Consider the following 27381-nt stretch of genomic DNA (forward strand, 5'->3'; position numbering starts at 1 on the left):
TACATAAGATTATGCCTTGCACTAAGTTGATAGTTTAACAATTGATGTTGAAACGGGTTGATTTAGCACAATAACTATTTATGTATGACACAACTGGGCTGCATTCCTAAGTATATATATATACTTGGAAGTCAGTCTCAGTGAAATCAGACAGAATTAGCGTATTGATCTATTCCTTCTGTCATGATGCTCTTATACCATCAGTTACATCAATTTAAAGGGTCGTCTTTAACATGATTCCTGCAGGTTCTTTAATACTTGTTCTGTACAAGCCAAATGAGGTGACCAAGTCCCTTACCCCAAAACCTCTAACAGGATCCCACAGGGTGACCACATGTTCAAAATTATTGCTGCTACACCAAGGGATGCAAACTTGTGGCTAATAAGTAAATAACATAAAAAGAGCCACTTTCAAGTTTGTTTTTACTTTGCGGCCAAACTTTTCAATCGGCCGCCTTACTTAATCAACATTGTGCTTGCATCTCTTTTCAGGTTCATGGACTGTACCTTCTAACATAACTTATATTTTAAATTTATCTTTTAAAAAAAAGATTTTGCTGCTGTGTACTAGCTACGTTACTGTATACGACCAATGCTGATAGCTGCACTGTACTCCCTCTTCCTGTCTCCCGCAAAGGTCTGACTTAATACCAGTGTTTGCAGATAACATTAAATGGTGTTTCCTCTCAAGGTGGGCAGAAATGCAAGTTCATCCAAGTTCAGCATTTTTCAAAACTGATTACAAAGTGATTGTAAAAGTTGCACTGTAGTTAAGAGAAAGCAGTTTAATGACTCTGCCCTTATACTCAATTTCTATCTGGCTTCCCCAAATCCAAACCCAAGTCTCTGTTTATCATTGGATTTTCTCCTAGGCATTACAATGTTGTGGTCTTTGGGTACCAGGCAGTACAGATAACTATTGACTGCTCACAAGGGGGCAGGTGTTGGGAAGAGGAAAATATCCCTTATTGCTGGAGCAACTAGACTGACATTCACATCCAATCCAATCTCTTGTAATTGGCTAGTTTTTAGCAAATATGGCTAGTGATGTCCATTTGGATGTCCAAATGTGGCTGTCAATGCACTGCATTACTTCTATTGGCTATGCATCCAGATGTGTATCCAAATGCACATCCACATGAATCATGCATTACATGCCACTAGAGCTGGATCAGAGCAAAGTTCTTGCCATGTGGCACTGATGAGTAAATGAAACCACCAATGCAAGACAGGGAGCATTCGTCTGATTGCTCCCACCAACCAGACGAATGCTCCCTCCCCCATTCAGAGTGACAACAGTGCAAGTATCCCTCTCAGTATTACCCTCAAATATAGATGTGTGCACGGAACCGATTCTGGCAGTTTGGTTCAAAATCAAGCCGAATTCAAACTGGACTGTGAGCCAATTTGAGTAAAACTGGCCCCTGGTTCAGTCAGAGGGTCAAACCAGGCCTAACCAGTTTGAACCCAGTTCGATTCAGCTTGAGGGCATGCTTCTAAAGGGGAATCCGATGATGATTCTCCTTTACAAGCCAAGGGGGAAACCCTGCCTTTATGGAGGGGCGGCGAGAGGGCACCTTGCTGGCAGCAGCGTAGCTCCTCCAAACTCCGAACTGGGTCTGGTGCTCCAGGGAATCCCAGTTTGGAGGAGCCGTGCTGCTGCCACTGCCACCACCACTAAGGTGCCCTCTTGCCACATCCCATTAGGAGTATTTTAAACGCAGGGTTCCCCCCTTTGTTTGTAAAGGGGAATCCTCACCTTTACAAGAGTGCCCCTCAAACTGCCGAACCCATTCCAAACCGGTTCCATTAGAACTGGGGCCAGTTCAGCTCAAACTCAGACTAGCACCCTTTGGGGGAGGGGGGCATCCAGTCTGGTTCCAGTCCAAAGTGGTCAAACTACCCTGGTTCTATTTGAACCAGGAAATGAATAGAACCGGTTCCACACATCCCTACTCACACAGTCAAATCAGAATGGCTATGTGGCCCTATGAAATCCTCTGCTTGCTCTATTGTTTCTGATAATGTGGTAAAGAAGCCATATCAAGTTACAAAAATGATATATATTAAATGATACAGAGTTAGATCACTGATTCATCACTCAGTATCATCTCCATTGAGTGGCAGCAGCTGTTTCAGATAGGGGGTCTCTCCCAGCCCTGCCTAGCGATGCCAGGGATTGATCCTGGGACTTTACACATGAAAATCAGATGCTCTGTCACTACAGCCATATCCTCAAAGCAGTGGTAGATAAGGGGAACAGCCAGTGATTCTAAAAGGTTCGGCTAACTCAGCTCCTCTGCTGGCTCAGCAGTGGGGGGAAATTTATCCCCAGAAAGCATTCTGTGCCATTAAAATTATGGCCCTGAGGGTCATGTAGCCCTCAAGGACATATTTTTGGGTGGCACAGAGGACTTCTAGGGGAAGGGGAGGTCACTGAAATGTTCTCACCCAACACACACATATACTAGCACCAGTAGCATTAGTCTGGACTTCTTCAGAAGTGCTTCATCAGGGCTTATCTCATTGCATCAGTGCTTTGTTACTCGGATATCAGCTGGGGGGGGCATTCACCCAGGTAGGTGGGGGGAAGGCTTCCCAAATGTTGCCTCCCCCCCCCCACCAGACTACCATTGATTTTCCTGGTGGGAGCACGGAGTTCACTCCCACATGATCCCCACTGCTCTGTGTAGCACGGATCACTCTGAGCCCGGGACTAATTGTCCTGGCTTCCAGGTATCCCACAGTGCACTGGAGTATTCACCCAGGGGATGGCCACTCTAGGCATCTGTCTCTGTGTCAGTGCAAGCTGCAAGCAGCTCGCGCTGACACACAATCTTAACAGCCAGGTTAAGGGTGCGTTTGCGCCTGTAACTTCAGCTAAGAGCCAAATCTCAGCACTGGGTTTGGCGCCAAGGCACCACCAGGATCTGCATGGATTCCCGCAGTTCTCACAGGCAGCCAAGCCCATGCTTGCTTACTCATGAGAACAGCCTCAGTGTCTTCAAAAAGACATGAAGTGCTGGAGGATTGTGGTGAGGTTTTTAAAAGCAAATTATTTTTCCTGCTCCCACCAAAATGGCAACTTCTGCATCAAAAATTAATATCATGAACTTTCAGCACAGCATTGTGTCAGAAGAGCATATCAGAAGCCTAAGCAAGCTTCCAGAACCAAGAAATCAGTCTTTTCCATGTGCCAAACGTGCAGGTGAAAATAAAATTAGAGACTGAATTATTCTGAAAGGCCATGTCTGACTTTACTTAAGCTTTGGCTCCTCCCACTAATTTCTGCCATTTATAATTAACTTTTATTCTCAGCTAGCCAGTCATCCCAGGCTCGCAAAAAAAAGAATGGGGTCATTCAAGCAGGTGGACTTCTGTAAATGCATTTTGTCTCCAGCTACAATTCCTTACACCTATTTAGCTGCCTGCTTCTCCAGATACCATCATGGGTTGACGTTAATACAGTTTCTCAGCCCTCTGGGGCTTTCTAATATTGGCTAAAAAGCCACTTTCCATTCTGCTCAGATGGTTACATATCTCTTTGCATCGTTCATAAGTATTGAACAAATGGAAGAAGGCTAAGGCTGCAGTCTGATGCACAATTATTTGGAAGTAAGCTCCCTGGGATTGATGAGATGTTGCTTCCAAGTAAAGACACATGATATCAGGCTATAAGTGAAGGAAGTGTGCAACAAGTAAAATCCAAAGTATGATGCAGTGCTACACCAATATACACTAATGGAGATGTGCAGCCCCTCAAGCATTGGAAAGATTTTGTCTCCACTGAACAGATACTGGTGCAGCACTGGAGAGACTTCTTAAGGGAGTAGAGTTGGTCTTGTGGTAGTAAGCATGAATTGTCCCCTTTGCTAAGCAGGGTCCACCCTGGTTTGCATTTGAATGGGAGACTACACATGTAGCAAGCATGAAATGTCCTATTTGATAAGCAGGATATACCCTGGTTTGCATTTGAATGGGAGACTACATGTGTAAGATATTCCCCTTAGGGGAGGGCTGCTCTGAGAAGAGCATTTGCATGCAGAATCCAAGTTCCCTCCCTGGCATCTCCAAGATAGGGCTGAGAGAGACTCCTACCTGCAACCTTGGAGAAACCACTGCCAGACTGTGTAGACCAGTGTTTCTCAACCACCGGTCCATGGACCAGTGCCGGCCCGTGAGCTGTTGGGTACCGGTCCGTGAGGATACCGGTCCCTCACACATAGGGGGCAAGGCCTGGGATCCACGGAGCCTGGGCAAGCTCTCCAGAGCTCATTTCTAGGGAGGCGGCCCTTGTTGCTGGATAATGTTAATTTAGCTTCCTCAAATGAACATTTTCCAGCAACAAGGGCTGCCTGGAAATGAGCTCCGGAGAGCTTCCAGTGGCGGCCCCTTTGAGCCCAAAATTGTTTTGGGGGGCCTGGGGTTGGGGTGTGTGTGACCCCTATACTAGCTGCTGGTCTGGGAAACTACAAACAAAGAATGTACCGGTCCATGACTCCAAAAACGTTGAGAAACAATCCTGAGCTAGATGGACCAATGGTCTGACTCTATATAAGGCAGCTTCCTATGTTCCTATGACAGTCAGGCATGTCAGGAGTCCAGCTATATGCATCATTGTGTCTGTTTTGTAATGCCATAGGAGCACTGATAAAGTGCATCTATTTTTGAAAGATGTGTCTGCTCTTGATGGCTGTGAAGATATGCTACAGATCTTTGGGGGTCTTTTCTCCATTGAGTGCGGTGGCATATCAAGCCAACCCATATTGGTACAGGAAAAGCTGACATGCAAAGTCATGTCATATGATACATATGACTCTACACCAATGTAAGGGTCTGGCTTTTGCAAGTTCCCCCAAGTGCATGTGCAGAGCTGTCCATCCATGAGGTGTGTGTGCTGGTGAGATCTTATCTGGAATAAAGGACAATTGCTTTTGGAAGGGAGACCTCTCAGAATAAGGACTATGGCAGAATGCAGACTATTGTCTATAGCATAGTATTTGTTCTTACAAGGAATATAAAGCACTGGAAGAGAAGTGTTGTATAAGGTAGGTGCTGGATTCTTCCTCTTGCTTGTGTGCTCAGATGGTCCACTCTCTCCTTCTTGCTAACCCAGCTCTTAGGAAATCTGGCTGGCTCCTCCTGCTGTAAAAGAATAATATCATATATTATTTGATATATGATAATATCATATAATAATATCATATATTTATTATATAATATCATATATTATAATATCATATATTTATTATCACCCCTGCTAACTGGGCAAAGAGGCACCTTTTACCGTGGTGATTCTCTTTATTTAGCAGGGGGAGAGTAACTGGCCCTATCCACCTCCAGCACAGTACTTCCAGTGACTGTTGCTGGTGTCTATCTTATGTTTCTTTTTAGAATGTGAGCCTTTTGGGGACAGGGTTCCATCTTATTTGTTTATTTATTTATTTCTCTGTGTAAACCGCCCTGAGCCATTTTTGGAAGGGCGGTATAGAAATCGAATTATTATTATTATTATTATTTATTCACATAGTCAGACAGGTGTTATTGACTGGTTTGTTTTATCCAGACATCGAGTCCTTCCCAAGGACCTGGGATGGCTGAATTTTATTGTCAGTGTTGTTGCTGTTGTTATAGATATCGTCGCAGAATATAGGCTGTTTCCAGTAAAGTTGCTTTTTGTAATTGGCTGATGGTGATTTCTGTGGCCCCTATGGTGTTGAGGTGTTCTTCAAGGTCCTTTGGAACTGCACCCAGGGCGCCACTTACCACTGGGATTGTTTTGGTCTTTTTCTGCCACAGCCTTTCAATTTCAATTTGCAAATCTTTGTATTTGGTGATTTTTTCTATTTCTTTTTCTTCTATTCTGCTATCCCCTGGTATTGCTATGTCGATTATTTTCACTTGTTTTTCTTTCTTCTCGACTACAGTTATATCTGGTATATTGTGTGGCAGATGTTTGTCTGTTTGTAGTCGGAAGTCCCATAATATTTTTACATCTTCATTTTCTTCAACTTTTTCAATTTTATGGTCCCACCAATTTTTGGCTACAGGAAGCTTGTATTTTTTTGCAGATGTTCCAGTGTATCATCCCTGCTACCTTGTCATGCCTTTGTTTGTAGTCAGTCTGTGCGATCTTTTTACAACAGCTGATTAGGTGGTCCACGGTTTCATCTGCTTCTTATACAAAGGCGGCACTTGCTGTTTGTTGTGGGTTTTTCGACTTTTGCTCTTATTGCATTTGTTCTTAGTGCCTGTTCTTGTATTTATAATTATTAAATTTATTATTATTATTTCTTGTTTACACAGTCAGACAGGTGTTATTGACTGGTTTGTTTTATCCAGACATCGAGTCCTTCCCAAGGACCTGGGATGGCTGAATTTTATTGTCAATGTTGTTGCTGTTGTTATTATAGATATCGTCGCAGAATATAGGCTGTTCCCAGTAAAGCTGCTTTTTGTAATTGGCTGATGGTGATTTCTGTGGCCCCTATGGTGTTGAGGTGCTCTTCAAGGTCTTTTGGAACTGCACCCAGGGCGCCAATTACCACTGGGATTATTTGGGTCTTTTTCTGCCACAGCCTTTCAATTTCAATTTGTAGATCTTTGTATTGGGTGATTTTTTCTATTTCTTTTTCTTCTATTCTGCTGTGGAGAAAAAAAGATATTATTATTATTATTATTATTATTATTATTATTATTAATTTAAAGTCCTTTATATCAGAGCTGTTTCCATATAGCCTAATTAGGGTGCCTCTAAGTAACTGGCAAATAGCGTTAGGATTTCAGCCAAAGTTGTCTTTTAAAAGTGAGTCATATTCTACTTTAAATTAGCAAAATGGATCTATTTTCTTTTCACTCTAGACTAAGCATGCTTTTCTTTAAAGAAAACTTGCCGAATGCTTTATGTAAAGAACATATTTTATAATCGCTATTTGGCTAACATAGGACCTTACATCATGCTGCATGTTGACAGCCTACCCTAAACATTATGCTGTGCAAAAATAAGCCTTCTGTCCACTGCTATATGGCGGGGGGTGGGGGGGCGGGAATCATGTGGCATATGTAACAGAAACTTCAGATCATAAAGAGTGCTCCAGTTTGGGCCTGCTTTCAGTCCCTCTTTCCCCACAGACCTAGTCTTAAGTTTTAAATGCTTAGATTCAGGAACATGCCACTCAATATTTTGTTTCCAGCCAGTATACCAGAAAACCTATTAAACTGATCAGTCTTGGCTTTCTTATACTGGCTGACATACTGACTAATGCGGTGCATGTGTTTATGATAACAGTGTGCATGCAGCAGCGCTAGTCACTTGCTCGTCCTCACACTTCCAAAGCAATTCAACCAATCAGTGGACATCAGTGTTTCAATGCCCCTACTGTGTGTGTCAAGCACCCCTCCAACAAGGAGACAGACAAAGCCTTAGGGGAATGTCTGTGGGCTCAGGGCTTGTGAGGCAAGGCAGAGACAAAGAGAACCACTGCCATTTGTGGTATGAGTCAGGCGGAATGCATTGCAGGAGCCACTTCACCAAAGACGCCGAGGAGGTGGCATATGAGACCTCAGATTGGGAATAGGGCCAGCCTCTGGGCTGGTCCATGGATGTCAGCACTACGGGCCATTATTGGAGGAAGTCAGGTTCAGGGCTGAGGAGAAGACCTAAGGCAGGCTTATAGCTGTGTCTCTCCAGCACAGGAGAGAAGGCTGAATGAAGTCGCCAAAGGGAGAGAAGAGGAGATTCTGGTGGCAATGAAAACCGCCCCCTTTCCATTCTGCGGCCAAAGGACTGGACTCAGAGGTACAGGAGGGCATGAAGGGTCACTGTATGCACTACTCTGAATGTATGGAGTATCTGTGCAGCAGTTTTACGTGCCTCAAATGCTATGCAAACCTGCCATATGCTTCACCACACATGGTCAAGAAGAGGTGGCCACCCAGAGGGGCACCTAGGTAAATTTGGAATCTGGACCTAAAGGCCTTTGGAGCCCCCGCTACTGCAAGTTAAGCATCCTTTTTTAACACGTAGGTTCTTGAGGGCACAAACCACATCACCCAGGACAGATTAAAGAGGACTGGGGGAGCAGGGGGTTTGGAGGCCCTGGATATCACCCCCAAAGTCCAGGAGTAAGACCACCTCTGTGGCCACCACAGATGGGCAGGAAACACTTAATCCAGCACAGCAGCCCACCTTCCAACCCTTTTGTGTGGAAGAATGTTTGTTGCACCCAACAACAGTGAGAAGTGCTCCATTGTTCTTGAACTTGTGGGAGGGGTTTTGTTGATTTGAGTTCTGCCTACTCAGCTGTAAGAGGCACGTTCAACCTCTTCATTGCAAGGAGAGTATGGAATGATACTGCCTGTTGTTGGGGGAAGGAGGAGAGGATTTCGAAAAAAACTTTCTCTGCAGTTCTCCCCCTGCACTGGTCATTTTGTGGGTTCTGTTATATTAAAGCTTCTCACATATCAGTGAAAGGCTGAATATGTTTGCTTGCTACCTATGGCCAGGAATTAATGTGCAAGCGTAATTCATATAACCTGTCAATGACATCTGCCCAGCTGCACCTTGTCATACCTATTTGAAGCCCAGTAACTTTCCCCTTTATTTTTTCTTGGGCTCCTCAGATGTTGCTCATGATCCCATGACCTGGTAAAACAAATCACTTTGAAGGAGACAGGTGAGTGTCTGGGCTCCTTTTAATTGCTAAATGGTGTATGACACAGTCATTGATGATTAGGGAGGGATGGAACCCAATCAACAAGTTCTGTGAATTAACTCAGCTCCCTGAACTCAGGGGGCCCTAAGCAACTGCAAGCCCTCCAACCGCATTCTGCCTGAAGCAGGACATAAACTTACCGGGTTCCCCATCCACCCACACCATTCCCATCATACCATGCCTAGCAAGAACCAAGGATGACACAGGTGTGCATCTAAAGGCCTATGCACAGCCCTCAAAATACACAGTACAGTTTGTTTAAGCTGCAGTCTGTCCAGACCCTTCTAGACACTAGTGGAAACTAATTATTATTTCATTTTATTTAAAATATTTATACCCTGCCCTTCCAGTACACTACTGCTCGGGGCAGCTCACATTTATTAAATAGTTACAATGTAAAATCAGACTAATAAAATTAACCAAATTAAGCTAAATAAGTTAAAAATCCAAGCTAAAACCACAATCAGAATACAGATTTTAAAATTTCAAATTAAAAGTTATTTCAAAAAACTAAGAATTTTAAAAACTAAAGAACCTACTAGATATAAGCAACATCTTTTAAAAGATGTCTTTTTAGTTTTAGCATGGCAAAGTTTTACAGGAAGGGTGTTCTAGAGCCTAGGGGCCACAACTGAAAAGGCCCTGTTTCTAGTCCATGCCAACTGGATTTCTATCAGTGGCAGGGCCATGAGCCCCACCACTAATGACATTATCAACATACTAGAGGTTGATACTTGGGCACCTCTAGCCAAACCTAGCAAAATGTAACATGACTGGAGAGACCACCAACATTGGATGGACCCTAGGACAGATTCAGTAAGATTCTCCAAATGTCCACTGGGAATTTTGCTCTTGCAGAACCCCAATATCTAGTCCAAGTCATTCCACTGGAACAGAATTTGCTGCCAACCATACTTCTATTTAATTTTTCTGTTGATAAAAAACAGTAAACAAGGCATTATGCAAACTCTAGACTAGAGGACTAGAAGAGAAGAGATTGGGGCCAATATAAAGACAGAAAGAGAAATGTGTGGATTGTATTATATGTGGTTAGTGCTGGCATTACTCCTGCCATACTAGCTGGGTTACTGAAAGGATAACCAACTTGCTTTATCTTGACTTCAGGTCTGCTTCACATTCCCTTTTTCTAGTACATGGATAAAATACTTGTGTTGGAGAAGTCTAGGGCTTTCAGCAGACTGAAGAAATGTAGTTGCTCTGTCTAGCTTTTCACTAGTGTTGAGCTGAAGTATTGCATTGGTGATACTTTGGAATGAGATGAAGGGCTTGTGGGGCGCAAAACACACACACCCCTCCACAAGAAAAACAACGGTGCCTGTTAGTTTCTTCTGTGGCTGTGGTCAAACTTCCACAGAGGAACTTGCCTCACAGCACTGGAACAGAGTCAAGAGTCACCAGATTGCCCAGGCATGTGGCCAGCTCTTCCCGTGTGTGGTGACTGGCAGGCTGCTATGTGGGAAGTCTCCCGACATTGTGCTGAGGCAAACTCATGACCTAGCATGGGCTGAAGGAGAGGGTGTCTCTCTCTCTCTCTCTCTCTCTCTCTCTCTCTTCCTGCTTATATTGTGACTCATTGAGCAGCATGGGCTATATAGGAAGAAGGAAGTCACCTGAGTCACCCTTTCTTTTAGCTAATATCGTACTACAAGGCACAGCACAATGCTGGCTGGAAAAGACGAGAAAGGGGCATGCTCTCTTCACCCTATCCTGAGCACAATGGGTTAACTTTCCCCTGCTTCAAAAGACCCATGCCCTGCAGCACTGATGAGGGGAGGGGGCAGTTTCATAGCCCATGTAAAGCTGGGGCTGGGGATTTGAGGCTCAGTGCTGCAATCAAATTTACTATTTGATTGAATGTATATAAATAGTTGCATACTATTAATACCTCAACATTGCTGCCTTTTAAATGAAGCATTTAAAAGAAATGTGAGATAGTGTACAATTTAATAAAGAAGGAGGTTGTGCACGCAACCTCTCTGGGGAGGGCAGGCCTACCTCCACACACACAATCACCCTCCCCTGTTTGCTCTGCCACTCGCCTCGGCACGCAAGCGGGGCCTCTGCGAGTGGCAGATCAGGGAGCTGGAGGATATCCCACAATGCACCGCGCGGCAAGCGCGGTGCATTGGGGAAATCCCTTGTGAGTCGCTCAAAGTGCCCAACTCTGTGTGCGGGAAGAAAGAGAAGCCAGTAAATTGTTGCCTTTTCCTTGTTCACGGCACACTTTTGTTTTGTAATGGTGTCAATCTTGCACTTTAATCAAAGCCCTAAAAGTAGCACTGCATTGGGAAATCGTTCTTTTAAAGACTGAAGATCAGCTGCATTGCACCTTCTCTTTACGTATCCAGTGTACGGTATGAAACTGCTTTATCCCGAGACTTGGCCAGTGTTATTTGCTCTGACTAGCAGGAGCTCTGCAGGTGTTCTCCAGGATCTCAGGCAAAGGTCTTTTCCAGCCCTGCCTCCTTAGATTCTTTAACTAGAGACACTTAGGACTGGACCTGGGGTTTTCTTCATACAAAGCATATTTACCACAGCCTTTGGGAATTATATGTGCTATAGCAGGGTAGGCAACCTTGGCTCTCCAGCTGTTGTTGAACTACAACTCCCATCATTCCCAGGTGCAATTTATTGCAGATGGAGATGATGGGTGTTGTTGTTCAACAACAGCTGGAGAGCTAAGGTTGCCTCTCCCTGTACTATAGAGTTTGTTGCAAGAAGGCCTGGTCCAAGGAAAGACCTCAGGGGTGGTGGTGTTAGTAACAGCAAGAGTTGTGTTAGGAATAGAAATGTATTTATAATCCAGATGTTTCAGAATCAACTTCTGAAGAGCCAGCTTCAAACGTTTATATGCCAGCCCTGTGTGGGGAGGGAGGAATGTCAACATTCTTAGAGCTCCTTCCTGTGATATGACAGAAGTCTGGGAACTAATGCATTATGGCTCCTACCCATGCCATTCTGAAGTGATGTGGGGAAAGCAACCACCCCAGTTATTTCTCATATTGGTGTTGCCCTGCTAGGAGCTGTGGCAAAACCGCCAGGGCAGCCCTTCTTGCATGGTTTTAGAGTCCTTACTTTTACCAAAACAGCACAAGAACCAGCCACATGGACGCTGCCTCCACCCTGCCAAGGTAAAACAGGAATAGGCCCTTACACAACACACAGTGTCAAATGTTCGGGCACCTGGGATTTTTTTCAACTTGAAAAGTGATATGCTACATGTTAGCATAGTGGCAGTAGCAGCATTAATAGTGTCCAGTATTGTTGAACAGCTTCTTATGATCAACTCTCTTGTCTTTCCAACTAAAGAAGAAAACAAATGCAATCTGGATTTAAAACAAACAAGCAACCTGTTAAGTAGCCGGCAATTGAATTAACCCATGTGGATAGTATGGTATTGTAGTTTCCTAACAAAGTCCATCTGTACAATTTGGTGTCTCTTTGTGGACACAATTTTATTACTTAATTTCCCTACCAAAACATCAGTGTTTACACAGTAAGAAATCTGCTCTTTGTCAGCTTAAAACAGTGATTTCTTTCATTGCTACTCTGCAAAGGGAATGACAGGCCAGGGTTGGCATTGAAGCGAGTCTGCCTGAGACTACAACAATGTTGTAATGGAAATGGGATGATCTTGGGGTCAAGCAGAATGGGAATTGTGTACAGAGATGTGTCTGCATAAGAAACAGAGGCATGTGCTAAGAGAATGAGAGATGAGGCCTGGTGGAGACCTTTGCTTGGACAGTGGCGAGCTGTTCCCATTATAATGGCAGATTTTTATTGGAAGGAAGCTGTGCTCCTATTTTAGTGACAAGAGCACAATCCAGCCAGAATTAAGCACTTTTAAATCCTCTTGATTTTAATGGGGAGAGTGAAACACGTGCTTTAAAGTATGTCTCTTTTGAAGTGCATTGATTTCTGAGTCATCATTTTTTGTTGCATTCACAGATGGTTGTGGCCAGGACTAAAGAGTATACTGGAGAAGGATATGATAAGAGAGCCCAAGCAATGGTAGCTCAATGTTTGCTCCAAAGGGTCTAACGTGATGCATTCAGGTGTTGCTAAAGACTGTGGCTGACATACTGTGCAACAATAGCTTAGCTTAGCCTAGTAACGTTGCATGCAAGAGACATTACATGAGAGTAAGGCCGTTTGAAATCATGGGTTTATTCTTGCATCCCCACAGCTTGTGTGCATGCAATGTTACTAGGCTGACATACTGTTGCGCAGCACGTCAGCCTATAGTTCAGCTGATTCGAAGAACAGGAAGTGTTACGTCTGGTCCAGTGTCGCTTCCAGCTGAAGAAGCACCTCATGCTACTTTCATCATGTCACTTCCATCTGATCAACTTCCCTGTCCTAGCTTTCTTTTGTAAAATTTCTCCTCATTATCCTGCCAAAAATCCAACAATCCAAAATATATTTGAATAATAAAATGCCTGTAGCTACTCTGAAAAATGTGTGTGTGTTCCATTGTAGAAAGGTCTTGTCTTTGCAAGGATATCTTAGTGGGCACACTGCACTCTATGCATAGACATGTTGCATCCCATCATTAGATTCCTGTTTACATACCAGGCTCCCCAGTATGAGAGCTGGCAGGCAAGTGTCACCATACCACAACAGTGTCCCCTAGTGCAACACTTCTTCCCCTTAAGAATTAGATACACTCAGAAGCACCATGGGGGACATGAATTTGTTCCTTCGTCACTAGGGATCCCAACCATTAAAAATCATGCTTGTTTCTATCTGCAGGGACCCATCATGGTTTCTGTTTCTTGGTGACTTTAGAACAGGACTGCACAATTTCAGCTGTCCTGCAGATGTTGGACTACAGCTCTATCACCCCTCGCTGTTGGCCACTGTGTCTGAGGTTGATGGGAGTTGTAGTTAAAAACCAGCTGGAGGGCCCAAGATGTGCAGCCCACTTTTAGAGGATGGCATGAAAGAATGTTGGGAACCAGCTTTTATATGGACAGATCCCTTTTATGGATTCCATGGATTGTTTTAATCTTTAATCTGCTAATAAGAACTTGTGAGTTACCAATTCAGTCATCATTGCAGAAGAGTTTGAACAAAACAGCAAGGCTTGCAGGACTTCAAATGGAAAGATCATGCAAGTAAGATAATTAGATATAAAAAAAGGATATTAGGACCTGAAGCAGACTGTTTACTTCCTTTGATGTAGCATGAAAACATATGCCTGTAAAGTGGGTTGCGAGGCATGTTAAACTGCAACAAAAATCACCATTATTAAGTCTAAATCAAAGTGTTGTCCTTGCCACATTAATTTAATTTGCTTTCAAAGGCCCCCATCTCAATTCTAATTTCTATCTTTGATGTCCCTGCTCTCCCCCCCCCCCTTTTTGTGGGCTGCATAGTTGAGGTTCACCTTGCTTATCCGGACAATTTAGCCCTCTATTATTTGTTACATCAGATAGGCCACTTGGCGCCTGTTGAGTCTGAAGTGCTGGGCAAAGGCATTGTGAGAGACAGTCATCCCAAAAGAGTTTTACAACCAACAGCTGCAAGAAGAGACCCTCACAACTTGCATCCCACCGAGCCGAATGAGGCCCATCAGACATATACAGCAGCCCCTCACGAGGATCTCAATAAACCTCCTTTTTCTGGTTGCCCGCCTGGGACTGTAAAAACAACAGAGTTGACAAGCACTTGGAAGGCCACGGTAGAGTTCAAGGTTATGTTGGACCTATGTAACTACCTCATACTAGTCCAAGTGGTCCATCTACCCCAGTATTGCCTATTTGGTCTGTCTCTCCAGGAGCTCAAGCAAAGGTCTTCCACAGCCCCATGAGCTGAGATATTTTGCATGCAAAGCAGGTGCTCTACCACTGAGCTATCACCCCGCCCCCAGAGCAGCTTCCGGCAGGTGCAGGGAGAAGGTGGATCAGCAATGGTTTCTGGTATATCTCTGATTTGCGGTAGAGTGACAAGAATTTCTGTCTCCTGGTGGCTTAATAATAGCCGTTCGCATACTGAGCAATGCAATGCCAGAAGTAGGAGCGCTTCCCGTGCTACTGTGCCAGGGTCCAAAGGAAACAACATTGACAAGTGTGGCATCCCAGGGCAGCTCTGCTTCAGTGTCACATTGCCCAAACGCCCATTGGGAAGAATGGCCGTCCTGTTGCGCAGCTGCATTTTCACGTTAACCCAGAGCAGAGTTACCCTGCTGTGCAACTGTGTTGGTGCTGTTTACAGCAGCACAGGCAGGGCTCCTACCAGCTATGTGGCACTGCATGCAGTGTGTGACTAATTATTTATAAAATGGCATTTCCCCTCTCTGTCAGGCTGCTGAAATGAAGAAAGTTGGGCTGGGGGGCAAGGCGGGGTGGAACCAAGAATGGATTGTTGTATAAAAGGATTGTTAACCTAGTTCTGCACTGAAAACAAATTCCTGGGCTGAGCCTGTATTCAGAGACCCTGTTCCCTGGGAAGAGCAGAAGGTTTCAAGTTCCCTCCCCGGCTTCTCCAAGATAGGGCTGAGAGAGATTCCTGCCTGCAACCTTGGAGAAGCCACTGCCAGTCTGTGAAGACAATACTGAGCTAGATAGGCCAATGGTCTGACTCAGTATATGGCAGCTTCCTATGTTCCTATGTTCCACTATTTGCACCTGGCTCTAGTTGATCGATCTTGGTATAATAGGCATATGCAAAGCAGATCTCAGAAGCCCCTCCTTGGCTTAATGGGTCACAAATTCTGCAGGCAATATAAGCTCATGCACAGCTCACATAGGCTTACATTTATATGATGTCTGAGTAATGTTGCTGAAATCTTATGCTTGTTAAAAACGTATTCCTGGCCTTCAGAGATCCTGAATAACAACATATTTCAAAAGATGCCTTGTTTTCAGTCTTAGGTTTTGATGCTTTTCCAGGGTAACAGAGTTCCATACTTATGGGGTAGAGCCGCAAATATTTAATTACAAGTAGTCAAAGAGCTTTCTTCATAAAGGGGCATGGACTTTTTAAAATAAAATGCCACGGACAACCTAGGAAGGAGCAGAGAGGAAAGCACCAGGCTTATATACTTCAGTATCCACAGTTGTCTCCTATCTAATCATGGCATTAGTAGGGCAACATCCATTGTTATAAATCCAAAGTTAATATCACTAAGTCCCATTGAAATCAATGGGACTTAAATTAGTCATGATTAACTTGTCTTGTTTGCTGACAGGATGTGCAGCCTTACATGTCCCAGGGTGGCTGTAGACTCAGAACGTAGCCTTGACTCTGGTCAGAACGGCTGGTTATGCAAGCAACACTACCACCCCATTTGTGACAATGGGGCAGCCACCCATTCTGGATAGCATCGGAGCTGCATTACACGTCCACAGCATTACAGAAGCATAATGCTACTCATCATGTGGGGCAGCAATTTCAGTCGTGCTTAGTCATGACTAACTAGTCCAACGGTTTTCCACTGGATCTTAGTGAGATGGCCTTCCATGAAGAGGGACACCTGCTGTCCTGGATCTGATTTCTTTCCCCTTTTCCAATCTGTTGGAGCTTTTGATGAGTCTTTCAGAGTATTTGACATGGACTACACATAACAAATTTTGAATGGTTTCATTTTGCTGCCTCAGAGGGGTTACAGATGTTTAGGAAATTAAACTGGTCCCCTTAGCCTTGTCCACAGACAAGAAGGGAGTTGGTAGTGCCCTTGGAAGCAGCTGACATTCCTGATGTCCTACTGATTGTATGTGTCAGGTGTCAGCTCCTAATATATCTTACTGCCAATGCGCCATTCCTGCACCCCTGTCATATACGTACTGCTGAGCTGCCTCTCTTTCCGGTGTCTGTGGAAGAATGCACATCAGACTCTAAATCAGCAGGATGGCTTTCAACATTGACAGGTAGGTGAGAATGTGGCACCAGCAGGGAAAACTATTGACAGCTGGGGAAATCATCTGAGACCTCTTCTCATGGCTGCAAATTATGGTCTAAGCAAAACACAGCTCTTTTCCTATGATCTGTCTCCTACTCTTTCTTTCCCAAGCCTCAATATCCCAAACAAACAAAATCATGTATATTTCTAGGGGATTCCAAAACCACGATATATTCTTGCAGGGGTGGGGGTGGGGGGAATATATCTGGACATGTTTCACTTACACCCAGCATTGGTATTGACCACGGTGAAAATGTAAGGCCTGACCAATGTGGCTTCCGAGCAAATACTAGTTTAGGGGAAAACACTGGTAAATAGGTATTTAACCCGGGTGCAAGTTGTATTTACTCTTGCCATGTCCAACACACCTATTAAAGAAATTTTCAGTAAACCACATTTTCAGTACAAAAGCCTGTCTTAGGATGCATCTACATGTGGCATTGGAGATTTGTGATTATGGTCTCCTGCAGTTAAAAAAAAAAAGTGGCAGGGAGTGGAAGGAGAACCAGATTGAGACTGTGGCACTGAAAACAGGAGGAGTTAACCTTTCCCCTGAACCCCTTTCCCTGAAATATTTTCCTAATTAAAATCCTCCCCTGAAACGGATATTTGCCTCATATGACATCTGAACATTTCCCTCAATGAGGCAATCAACAAGGTTGGCAAGATGATTTTAATCTGAAAAACTGTTAATCATCCTCTCCCCGCAGTGGAGTCCCAATCTGATTTAGTCCCCCTCACACCACCAACAGCTGCTATTAGTTTTTTTAAAATGCAGGAGAAGCTAGTCACAGATATTGCACTTCTCATCTACCTGCACCCTTACTTTAATTTTTAAAATTCAAAACAATACTAGAAAGGGCTTTGATGTAATGTTAGGCCCTAGGGTTGCCTGGCCCAGCCCCCAAGAAAGCATTGTTTTCTTTTAAGAATCACAAAGAAATGAAATTCTTTGTGATGAAAATGAAAAGTTAAACTTTTCTCATCAGAGTGCCTGGATCCCACACAAAAAATGAGCAACAACTGCACATCAGGACTGGTGTGTCGGTTTACTAGTAGTGTGAAGGAACACACATGCACACACATGATTAGGAGAACAGGAACAGCATGCCCAAAGGGAGAACAGAAAGTAATTGTGTGTAGTCAGGGCCAACCCACACTTATCATCCAAACCAGCCCATATTTTTAGTTGTAGTAACTCTGGTTAGTAGTGGGCTAACCCCCCACACAACATGGCTTCCTGTAGACCTGCTTTGAAGCCAATTCTGGATTGACAGCAGAAAGACAAGGCCCTGAACAGGCTCATGACAAGGCTCATCCACATCCAGTGACTATAAACCCTGTGTTTTCCTCTGTTTGTTCTACAGTTAGTAAGTAAAGTACTCTGTGTTGAGTACCATGAATGGAAGAAACAAGTTACAGGACACAGAAAAAAGTAATTCAAGTAACATTGCTGATTACTGAACCAGAGCCTATGCAGCTGCAAGTAAATGATCCACAAGCACTTATACCTGTGATCAATAAAATTCAACCCTAGAAAAAGTTTATGCAGAATCTAAAATTATGTATTAAAGCTATTGGAGCTTCTTAATTGGAGGATGAACAGAAAATTGCTCTGCTCTTGAGAATAACAGCACTTGAATTCTATAATGCTGGAAAGATGCATTCTGTAATGCTGGAAAATGGAGAACATTTTGAGACAGAAATGCAATTATTAGAAAGACCACACCCCACAGAAATACGTAAGGTATATGAGAGGGAAACAGTGGAAGAGTTTGTTACAGATTTGAAATGATAAAATTGTTTGAGGATGCTATAATAAAAAGTATATGTAAGTATTTAGTAAGAGAAAAGGATCTGAAACTGGAAAAGCACAAGAACTAACCGAAAAAGGCACACATGTTCTGGGTGATGGCACAGTTGTAAAGCAGGCCTATAGGGAATGTGTCACTCTAGCTAGATTGTGAGGGGTTAACTCTTATAATACAACTATCTTTATTTGCTTATATTTATATGCCACCTGATATGTGTATCTCTAGGCAGTGTACACAGTTTAAAACAACAAATATAAAACATAGTTAAAACAATTCCACAGAATAAAAAGTTAAAACAATTTCATAGGATAAAAACAATTAAACAGTTTAAAATCATTTCAGTTAAAAGCCTGAGAAAACAGGGATGTCTTGAGGGTCTTCCTAAAAGCAGTCAGAGAAGGAGATTCTCTTATGTTGATGGAGCATATTCCAAATCCCCAGAAGAGCCACAGAGAAGGCCCAGTCCCGAGTCACCACCAAACGAGCCGAAGGCAATTGTAACTGGAGCTCCCCAGATTATCTTTATAGGTAGCAGGTTTCATGACAAAGAAGGTGTTCTCTTAAGTACCCTGGATCCAAGCCGTTGAGAAAATAACCAACACTTTGTATTTTGTATTTTGGTTGGAAACATATCGGCAGCCAATGCAGTTCTTTTTAAATCAGTGTTCTGTGTCCTTTCAGGTTGTCCCAGAGACCATTGGAGCATTCTGCACCAATTGTAGTTTCCAGACTACATACTGTACAAAGGCAGCCCCACATAGAGTGCATTACAGTAGTCAAGCCTGGAGGTTACCATCATATGCACCACTGTTTATGGCACATCCTCCATTTTCATGATGAAATGAGAAACAACAGTTTTACTAAGGAGTCTGCCAACCTATTATTTTATGATAACATATCTCCAGTTACCTTTACATGTCAGCTGCATTGTTAGATCTTCTGTAGGGCTGTCCACTCTTGTAAGGCTCTCCAATCTGAGATCAGGATAGTCACAGTCCATTTGAAAGTGAATTAGTCTATAGAATGGTCTCAGCTCGTTCAGATGCTGTCTCGTTCTCTATTTGTGTTACATTTTCAGTTATTTTGAGCAAGTGTGTCTAATTCCTCTGTGGGGGATGACTGTTCTCAGTGACTACAAAGTATAATCAAAGTAATTTGTGATACACACCCCCACTCTCCCAAGGATAGCATACATTCCAGCTGAAACCTTGATCCTCTCACCTGACATTCCCATTTTTGGCCAATGTTTCTGTTCAGAGGAACTGAAAGTACTGAACTTCTCTCACTTTAAGCCTTGGGCAAAAATGAAAAGCAAACCCTGGATATTGTTAATGGGCTTTAGATGTTGGCCTCCTAGTCTGATCAGAATAGACTCAAAAGGGTCATAAACCAAATAATACATAGTTTCAAGCCTGCATCAAAGGCATTCACAATCCTGTTGGGAGAAACTGTGAGTATTGATGAAAGAGGGAGCTTATTGTGTATGTAAGAGAATTTCTTTCAAGGCTTATGCATTAAGGCAGGCTCCATGGGTCAGGGTAGTCTGGGACTGCTTTTAATTTGTCTCCTACCCCCACCTCCACCTCCCATTGCAGTCACACACTTGAATTTAGCCTTCATCAGCATTAAAATGTCAGATGTTTTCTTAATGACATCACTTCTTTTATTTTTAATCCTGTTTCATTTTTTCCAGATGGGGCTTGAGATTATTCATAATGACTTCAAGCCGAATCTGAATCGCAGGCTTTGATTCACTTTTCTCATTTCTCTCTCTCCCCCACCATCCCCTTCCACCAATGTAAATTAAATTGGTAGATTTTGCACAGTTGCCTTATCATCTGCAACCTTTCCTGAAACAGGAAGCTTAGGCTTTTGCTAAGCTTTGCACACAGATTGCTGGTGTGGATGATGTCACAGTTGACATCCTGGAGATGCTAACAAGCTGCATACCACATCATGACATATATAGGCCCCATGCTATTAAACAGGGCAGTCAGAACCCTGACTACATTTCCTATGTAATCATAGTAAGAAAAATGACATAGTCATGCAGGTGGAGGTTGGAAATCTATGTGAAATTATACGTCTCCTTCCCAAAGAGGATATTTTAAGAAGAGGCTTTTTTCTTCTCTCTGTGCCTAGTGCAACACTCTAGGAAGACAAGAAGAGCCCTGCTGGAACAGAATGTCTCCTGCATCCTGCAGGATCCATCTAGTCCTGCATCCTATTTCCCTCAGTAGCCAACCAGGAAGCCCAGAAGCAAGTAGCCCTCTCCTTCTGTTGCTTCTTAGCAACTGGTATTCAGAAGTATACCACCTTTGAACCTGGAGGTTTCATATAGCCATCATAACTAATAGTCATTGATAGACCTCTTCTCCATGAATTGATAGACCTCTCCTCTGTGAATTTTTCTTAATCCCCTTTTAAAACTATGTAAACTAGTAACCTGTTCTGGGCGAAGCTGGAGGCTCCACGAAGACAGGCATGCCGGAACACCAGACCTTGGACAGCTCCATATGCAAGGCATCAGCACCTTGGCTAGAGCTGAGAAGAATAACAGGAGCTGGGTAATGCAACACTATCAAACTGTTGCTCCAGCATCTTCCTGAAGCAGATTGCCCGTGCTTGTGGCTGCTGCCCAGGCAAAGGAAATTGGCTCCAATCCTCTCTTAAGGAAAGTTCTGTGTGCTAAAGGGGCCTTGCTGGATTTCTTAGGCATTGGCTCCAGTAACATGGTGGAACGGGTGGGGCGCGGCTGTGTTATGACTGGTAGGACCTCAGAGGCCACCTCTGAGTCAGAGGATAAAGGTAGAGCTGTGTTTTTGGATAGTTGTGGACATGCTGGCTCAGGTTCCCCTGGTGTGGACAGTCCCAGTGGCCAAGGGTCATCTAGGGGCTGGTTCCTAGGTTATGCTATCCTGCCTCATCCCCCAAACTGTCTACCTCATCTCCCAGCCAGGGGGGCACATCCTGGATCCAAGATAATGACACCTAGTGGTCATCATCACATCTTCTGCAGTGAATTCCATAAATTCATTATGCACTCTGTGAGAAATATGGTGCTTCTTAGGGCACATCCAGATGGTGGCATCTTGCAGACAAGCTTCAGCTGTATCATATTCACAACTGCCTCAACTTGAACTTTTATTGGACATCAAAAGCACAGCTTTTTTGCAGTGAACATAAAGGGCATTAAGGGGTGAGACAAATGGGGTGGGTGGGCTTTAATGGGTTATAAGCAGTGATCAGTTTAAATTGCCAGTTTGATCAACTACGTGTATAGTTGATTAATCATTAAGTAGCTAGCCATTTTAATTGATGAGGGCCAGTTTCAGTCAGTGGATCAGAGTTTAAGAGCATGTGTGTGTATTCTAAGGTTATGTCGGTTCTGATGCACTACTGGAACATGGATTAAAAATGGCCTTTCCTGCTAAAAATGTGTGGTACTTTTGTTTGGTAGATTGTCTCACACTTCTGACAATATATTAAAATTTACATATCTTGAGGATTTGCATTTGCTTAAATGTAATTGTTTACTTAATGAACTAAACATTTTCCAATTAGTTGACTGCCCCTGACCTCCATTATATCGAAGTAAGGCACCTCTAGTTCCCTCCTGCTTTGTAGCGTTTCCTGTAGCCAGAAACAGACATTGATCTAGAATTTGAGAAATGGTTTACCTAACTTTATGTTCTGTCTGTAATGAAATTTTGTTTTGTGTTTCATAGCATATAGGCCCACCAAAAGATGTCAAGAGAATGAACAAAAATGCACACTGATGGAGCTTCTTTCTGCCTCCTTTGCAGGCCTCCTACTTTGAGTGGAAGCCCTGTCATCTCTGACATCTCCCTCATCCGTCTTTCTCCACATCCTGCAGGACCTGCAGAGTCACCTTTCAACCCCCCTCACCCATACATGAACCCCCACATGGAACACTACCTCCGATCCATGCACAGCAGCCCTACCCTCTCTATGATTTCAGCTGCAAGAGGCCTCAGCCCAGCTGACGGTAAGTGGGGCTCACAATTTGAATTAAGTCTATTGATTTAAACCTTGTTGATGTGCCATATGTTGTAATCAGTGTAATAAGAGCTCTAGAATCTATGAAGGGCATTTCCATATACAAGAGCAATTTTTGTTAGACAAGCCATTCACATTTTTGGAAGAAAGGGTGTTTACATTATTGGATTGTGTCTGCTCACAAAGAAAGAAATGGAGTGCCCAAGTGCAGAGTTTTGCATTTCTCTCTTCTGAATTTCATTTGTTTAGCTTCAGCCCAATTTTCCAGTTTATCAATTTCATTTTGAATTTTATTCCTGCCTCCTGCAGTGGTAGCTATCCCTCCCAGTTTTGTGTCATCTGAAAATACAATAAGTCCTTCAATTCCTTCATCTAAATAACTGATTAAAAATGTTGAAGAATATTTGGCCCAGGACAGAACCCTAAGGCACTTTACTTGAAGCCTGTCAGGAGCTTTACTATGGACACCAGCTGCAAGGGAGTGCAAGTCTGGGACCAGAACACACCAAAGGTCACACCAGAGTAGACAATGAAGAACCAGAGAGTCAAACAGAAGTTGAGAGCCAGAAACATGCTGGAGGTCAAGCCATGAGAACGGTCTGGAGCCAAATGATCAAACAGGAGGCAAGTGTCAGGAACACGCTAACGGTCACACTTCAGTCAAGAGCCAGAGGGTCACTCTAGTAACCAAGAGTCAGAACCACCAGGGATCACACGAAGCAGACTGTCAGGAGCCAGAGGGTCAAACTGTGTGTCAAGAGTATGTCATGGATCACATCAAGATGATAGTCAGGAGCAGCAACAAGAACAAATAGACCAGCACAAGGAGACCTTGATACTGAGGCAAGGCTGGATCTAAAGCAGCAAGCTCTTGTTCTTTCCCTGTTTGGAAGAGAATCAATTACTGGTCTCACAGGGCGGGACTAGGCTAGGACTCAAAGGCACAGTGCAACAAGTTGCCACAAGGGGCAGCAGAGCTCCTGCCTAGGCAGAACCTGAAAAAGCCTCCCCTCCCCACCCCCCTGCCCCATGTTTGTTGAGAAGCCATTCATGAGCACTGCTTGAGTTTGGTTTTCCAGCCAGCTCCAATCCACCTGATAGTATTATCATCTATTCTGCATTTGACCAGTTTGTTCACCAAAGAATCATGGGGAATGTACTCAAATGCTTTGCTGAAATCAAGATAAATTACAACCATAGCATTCCCACAATCCACTAAGCTAGTAACCCAATCAAAAAAGGAGATAAAATTAGTCTAGTAGGAATTATTCTTGACAAATCCTTGCTGCTTTCTTTTAATCACTGCATAGTTATCAAGATTCATAAAGATTGACTGCTCTATCAGAGCCAGACTGGTTGCTATATAGTTTCCTCAATGCTCCTTTTTTCCCTTTTGAAGACTGGGACAGCCTTTCTCCAGTCTCATGGCATTTCACCTATTCCCCAGATTCCTTGAAATTGATAGCAGCTCTGAGAGTACGTCAGCAAGCTATTTTATTCCCTTAGGATGCAATTCATTTAGTCCTGAAGACATGAACTCATATAGGGTGGGTAGGTGTTTCCTGAGCAGCTCTTTATCAATCCTAAACTGCAGTCCTGACCCCTCACTATTAATGCTGCTTTTGTGAGGTTGCACACAGTTTCCATTTTCAGAGAAGACAGAGGCAAAATAGGAGTTGACCTATTCATCATCCTTATTGAGCAGTGAGCCTACCATTTCTTTCCTCTTCCTCTTCCTTCAAACAAAAAAAGTGCCCTGAAAGCACCCTTTTTGTTGCTCTTAACATCCCTCACCAGCCTCAGTTCATTCTGAGCTTCAGTTTTCCGGACTCTGTCGCAACATTCTGGGCTACCCAACTGTATTCATCCTTGGTGACCAGTACTCCCTCCGTTTCTTATACATGTCCTTTTGTATTTTCAACTCCTCACTCACTTTTGGTGCTGCCAAATTGGCTTCTTAAAGATGTCTCTCATGTTTCTTTTTTATTGGAATTGTTTGTGGCCGCACCTTTCGTAATTCCTTCAGAAACTCACACTTATCTCTAGTTCCTTTCCCTATTTTGTTTATCTAGCCATGGAATCCTGCCTAGCACTTCTCTGAGCTTATAAAAATCAGCTTTCCTGAAATCCAAAGTATATGTTTGACTACACTCATCTTTAGCTTTCCATAAGTTGGGAGGAGAGCTGGTCTTGTGGTAGCAAGCATGACTTGTCTCCATAGCTAAGCAGGGTCTGCCCTGCTTGCATATGAATGGGAGACTTGATGTGTGAGCACTGCAAAATATTCCCCTCAGGGGATGAAGCTGCTCTGGGAAGAGCAGAAGGTTTCAAGTTCCCTCTCTGGCTTCTCCAAGATAGGACAAGATTTTTTATTTTTTTAAAATAGGACAAGATTTTTTTATTGAACCAACAAACTACCAAAGCATACAGTACGTTGCCAAAGCACAATTATATACAAAGTGGTTGTTTGTACATGATATATCTACAAAGATTTACACACAAGAATTTGGAAACACACAAGTTATGAAGTATATGCACGTAGTACTGTAACTCGGGGGTGGGGGATTACAAGGCACATCAGGTAATCGGGGGGGTTACGTCTGACGTCCATTTCCACAATTTGTCCCATTGCTGTTTAGAAGAGATACTCTTGTCTTTTTGCATATAACCATACAAACTTTTCCAGAAGAGATTTACTGTCTCATCTGCGTGAACCTCTTGGTCGCGTCTTCCCTCCCTATTCCTATGCACGAGCATTGCATAAACGACATACAAGTTTACTAACCTGATTACGAGAAGGGGAACGTTCCAATTCCCTAGTATGGGGGCACCCATTCCGTCCCATTTCCTTGAAGGTTTCTTTCTGGGACCTCGAAAGGAGGTTCTATCGCTCAAAAAGATAGGGCTGAGAGAGATTCCTGCCTGTAACCTTGGAGAAGCCGCTGCCAGTCTGTGAAGACAATACTGAGCTAGATAGACCAATGGTCTGACTCAGTATATGGCAGTTTCCTATGTTCCCTATGTTCCCTAAGTTCAAAAATTCCTGCATTTACGTGGTCACTTTCCCCCAAAGTTCCCCATACAGTACTTCAACCTCATTGACCAACTCTTCCCTATTCACATAGTACTAGCTATCTCAGTCCCAACTAGCTGTGTCCACAGATATTTAGTGTTGCCAATGTCATATGCTAGGCTGGAGAAAAAGAGAAAGGAGATTTTAAACATGATTAGGAACACTCCGAGTCTTAGTGCTCCTGGCCATTCCCTTGTCAATGTTAAATATGAATAGACGTGGTGAAAAATTTACGGGTACTAAAATTAAGCAGCAGAGGATAGCAGTCACCTGCCAGTCACTTTCTTTATAGGCAACTCTGTACGAATATATATGTAAATGCTTAGATAGTAATTAGTGGTATGGCCAAAAGAATATAATATATATTATATACAAAAGAATACAAGTAAAAACATGGCTCTTCACCCAGATTTTTATATGAGAGTGCAGTTTTTACTGCTGGAGCTTTGTGTTTTGTGTGTTACAGTTTTATCTAGGTTTTTAAACTTTTAAATAGAGATACATTATTTTTATATTTAATATTTGTACTTTTCATTTTCATTGTGCATTGTTTTAATTATATTACAAACCATTTTTGGACTATTTTAATGAAAAGGGGTATAGGAATTGAACGATAGATAGATAGATAGATAGATAGATAGATAGATAGATAGATAGATAGATAGATAGATAGATAGATAGATAGATGTTCACATACTGACATTGTGTAGTCTAAGAACAGGAAGATATAGGAACATAGGAAGCTACCTTCTGCCGAGTCAGACCATTGGTCCATATAGCTCAGCATTGTCTACACTGACTGGCAGAGGATTAAGCCTTGGACCTGCTGCATGCAAAGCAGATGCTCTACCACTGAGTTATAGCACCGTTATTGTTTCTCACGCGTATTGGAGGAGGGGGGATTTTTGCCTATCTCCCCTTCTCTCTGTTGCCTGTGATGCCCCTTTAAAATATATTTCTGAAGATCCTCCAACCCTCAGAGAGATATTAGTGGGTGGGGCGGGCATCAAGGGGAGCAGAGAAAAAAGGGAATTGGCGAAAATTAATTACTCCTTCCCTGTTGCGCATGTGAAATGTACTTCGATGTGCATGACATTAGTCAATATGTGAGCCATTATCTCTGCCTAGATTGTATTTATGATCATGCCAAAAATTCAGCTTGGTTGAATCAGACTGGATGCTGGGCATGCTCCTCTAGCCAAGCAGACTTAACGCAACTTGTAAAACCTGGTTTTTCTGTTGATGCGGATTTGGTTTTGCTGATCCCAGAGGCCTCTCGCTATAGCAAGTGTTAAGATTCCAAGCCCACACTCTAAGCACGTTACAGATGCATTTTATTGCTCTTGTAGTCTTTTCCCCTCCCATTACTCCTGAGCCTCCTTCCTGCCTGCAAAATACATTTTATTATTACTTGGCATTAGAAAGGGCCCTTTGTGTTAGCTTTCAGTTATTCTCCTTCTTCTTTCTTTTTTCTCTCCCCCCCAACCCCCACCCCCCGCCTTAAGCCACAGTAAATAAGTTAATGGCGAGCGGGCAGAGAGGCAGGTTTGAAAATTCACAAATGGGCAAAAGTGAGGATAATTGGTTTTGGCAAGCCAAATGGTTTTCTACCGCCAGGCACTAAAAAAACAAACAAACCCTCTTGCTCTGCATATTAGAGCCCTGCTTTAATTTTCTTATGCTGCTTCTTGTTAACTGGGCTGTGTTTGTCTTTTTCTTTCATAATAGGCTGGGATGTTAATTCTGACAGCATTACAGCACTTGAGTCCCTCGCCATCTCCCCTCCCTTTCTTTCTCTCTCTCTCTTCCTTTCGCTCTCTCTCACTGGAGTGAACT

General features: G+C 43.2%; 1 protein-coding gene and 1 long non-coding RNA gene across 8 annotated transcripts in view; both read left to right on the plus strand.

Moving 5' to 3' along the window:
- GLI2 (GLI family zinc finger 2) overlaps window positions 1-27381 on the plus strand; it is a 343674-nt gene that overhangs the window by 251515 nt on the left and 64778 nt on the right. For all 7 annotated transcript variants that reach the window (XM_053281674.1, XM_053281685.1, XM_053281695.1 and 4 more), the window contains one exon: window positions 22259-22461. In XM_053281674.1, coding sequence (XP_053137649.1) covers window positions 22259-22461 — 203 coding nt within the window. The remainder of the gene's footprint in view (window positions 1-22258; window positions 22462-27381) is intronic.
- Window positions 7728-13175, plus strand: LOC128338815 (uncharacterized). The gene is made up of 3 exons (XR_008312703.1): window positions 7728-7798; window positions 8623-8675; window positions 12684-13175. It is a non-coding gene; the product is annotated as an uncharacterized LOC128338815 (long non-coding RNA).

The sequence above is a fragment of the Hemicordylus capensis genome, chromosome 1, assembly GCF_027244095.1.
Source record: "Hemicordylus capensis ecotype Gifberg chromosome 1, rHemCap1.1.pri, whole genome shotgun sequence".
NCBI classification, from domain to species: Eukaryota; Metazoa; Chordata; class Lepidosauria; order Squamata; family Cordylidae; genus Hemicordylus; species Hemicordylus capensis.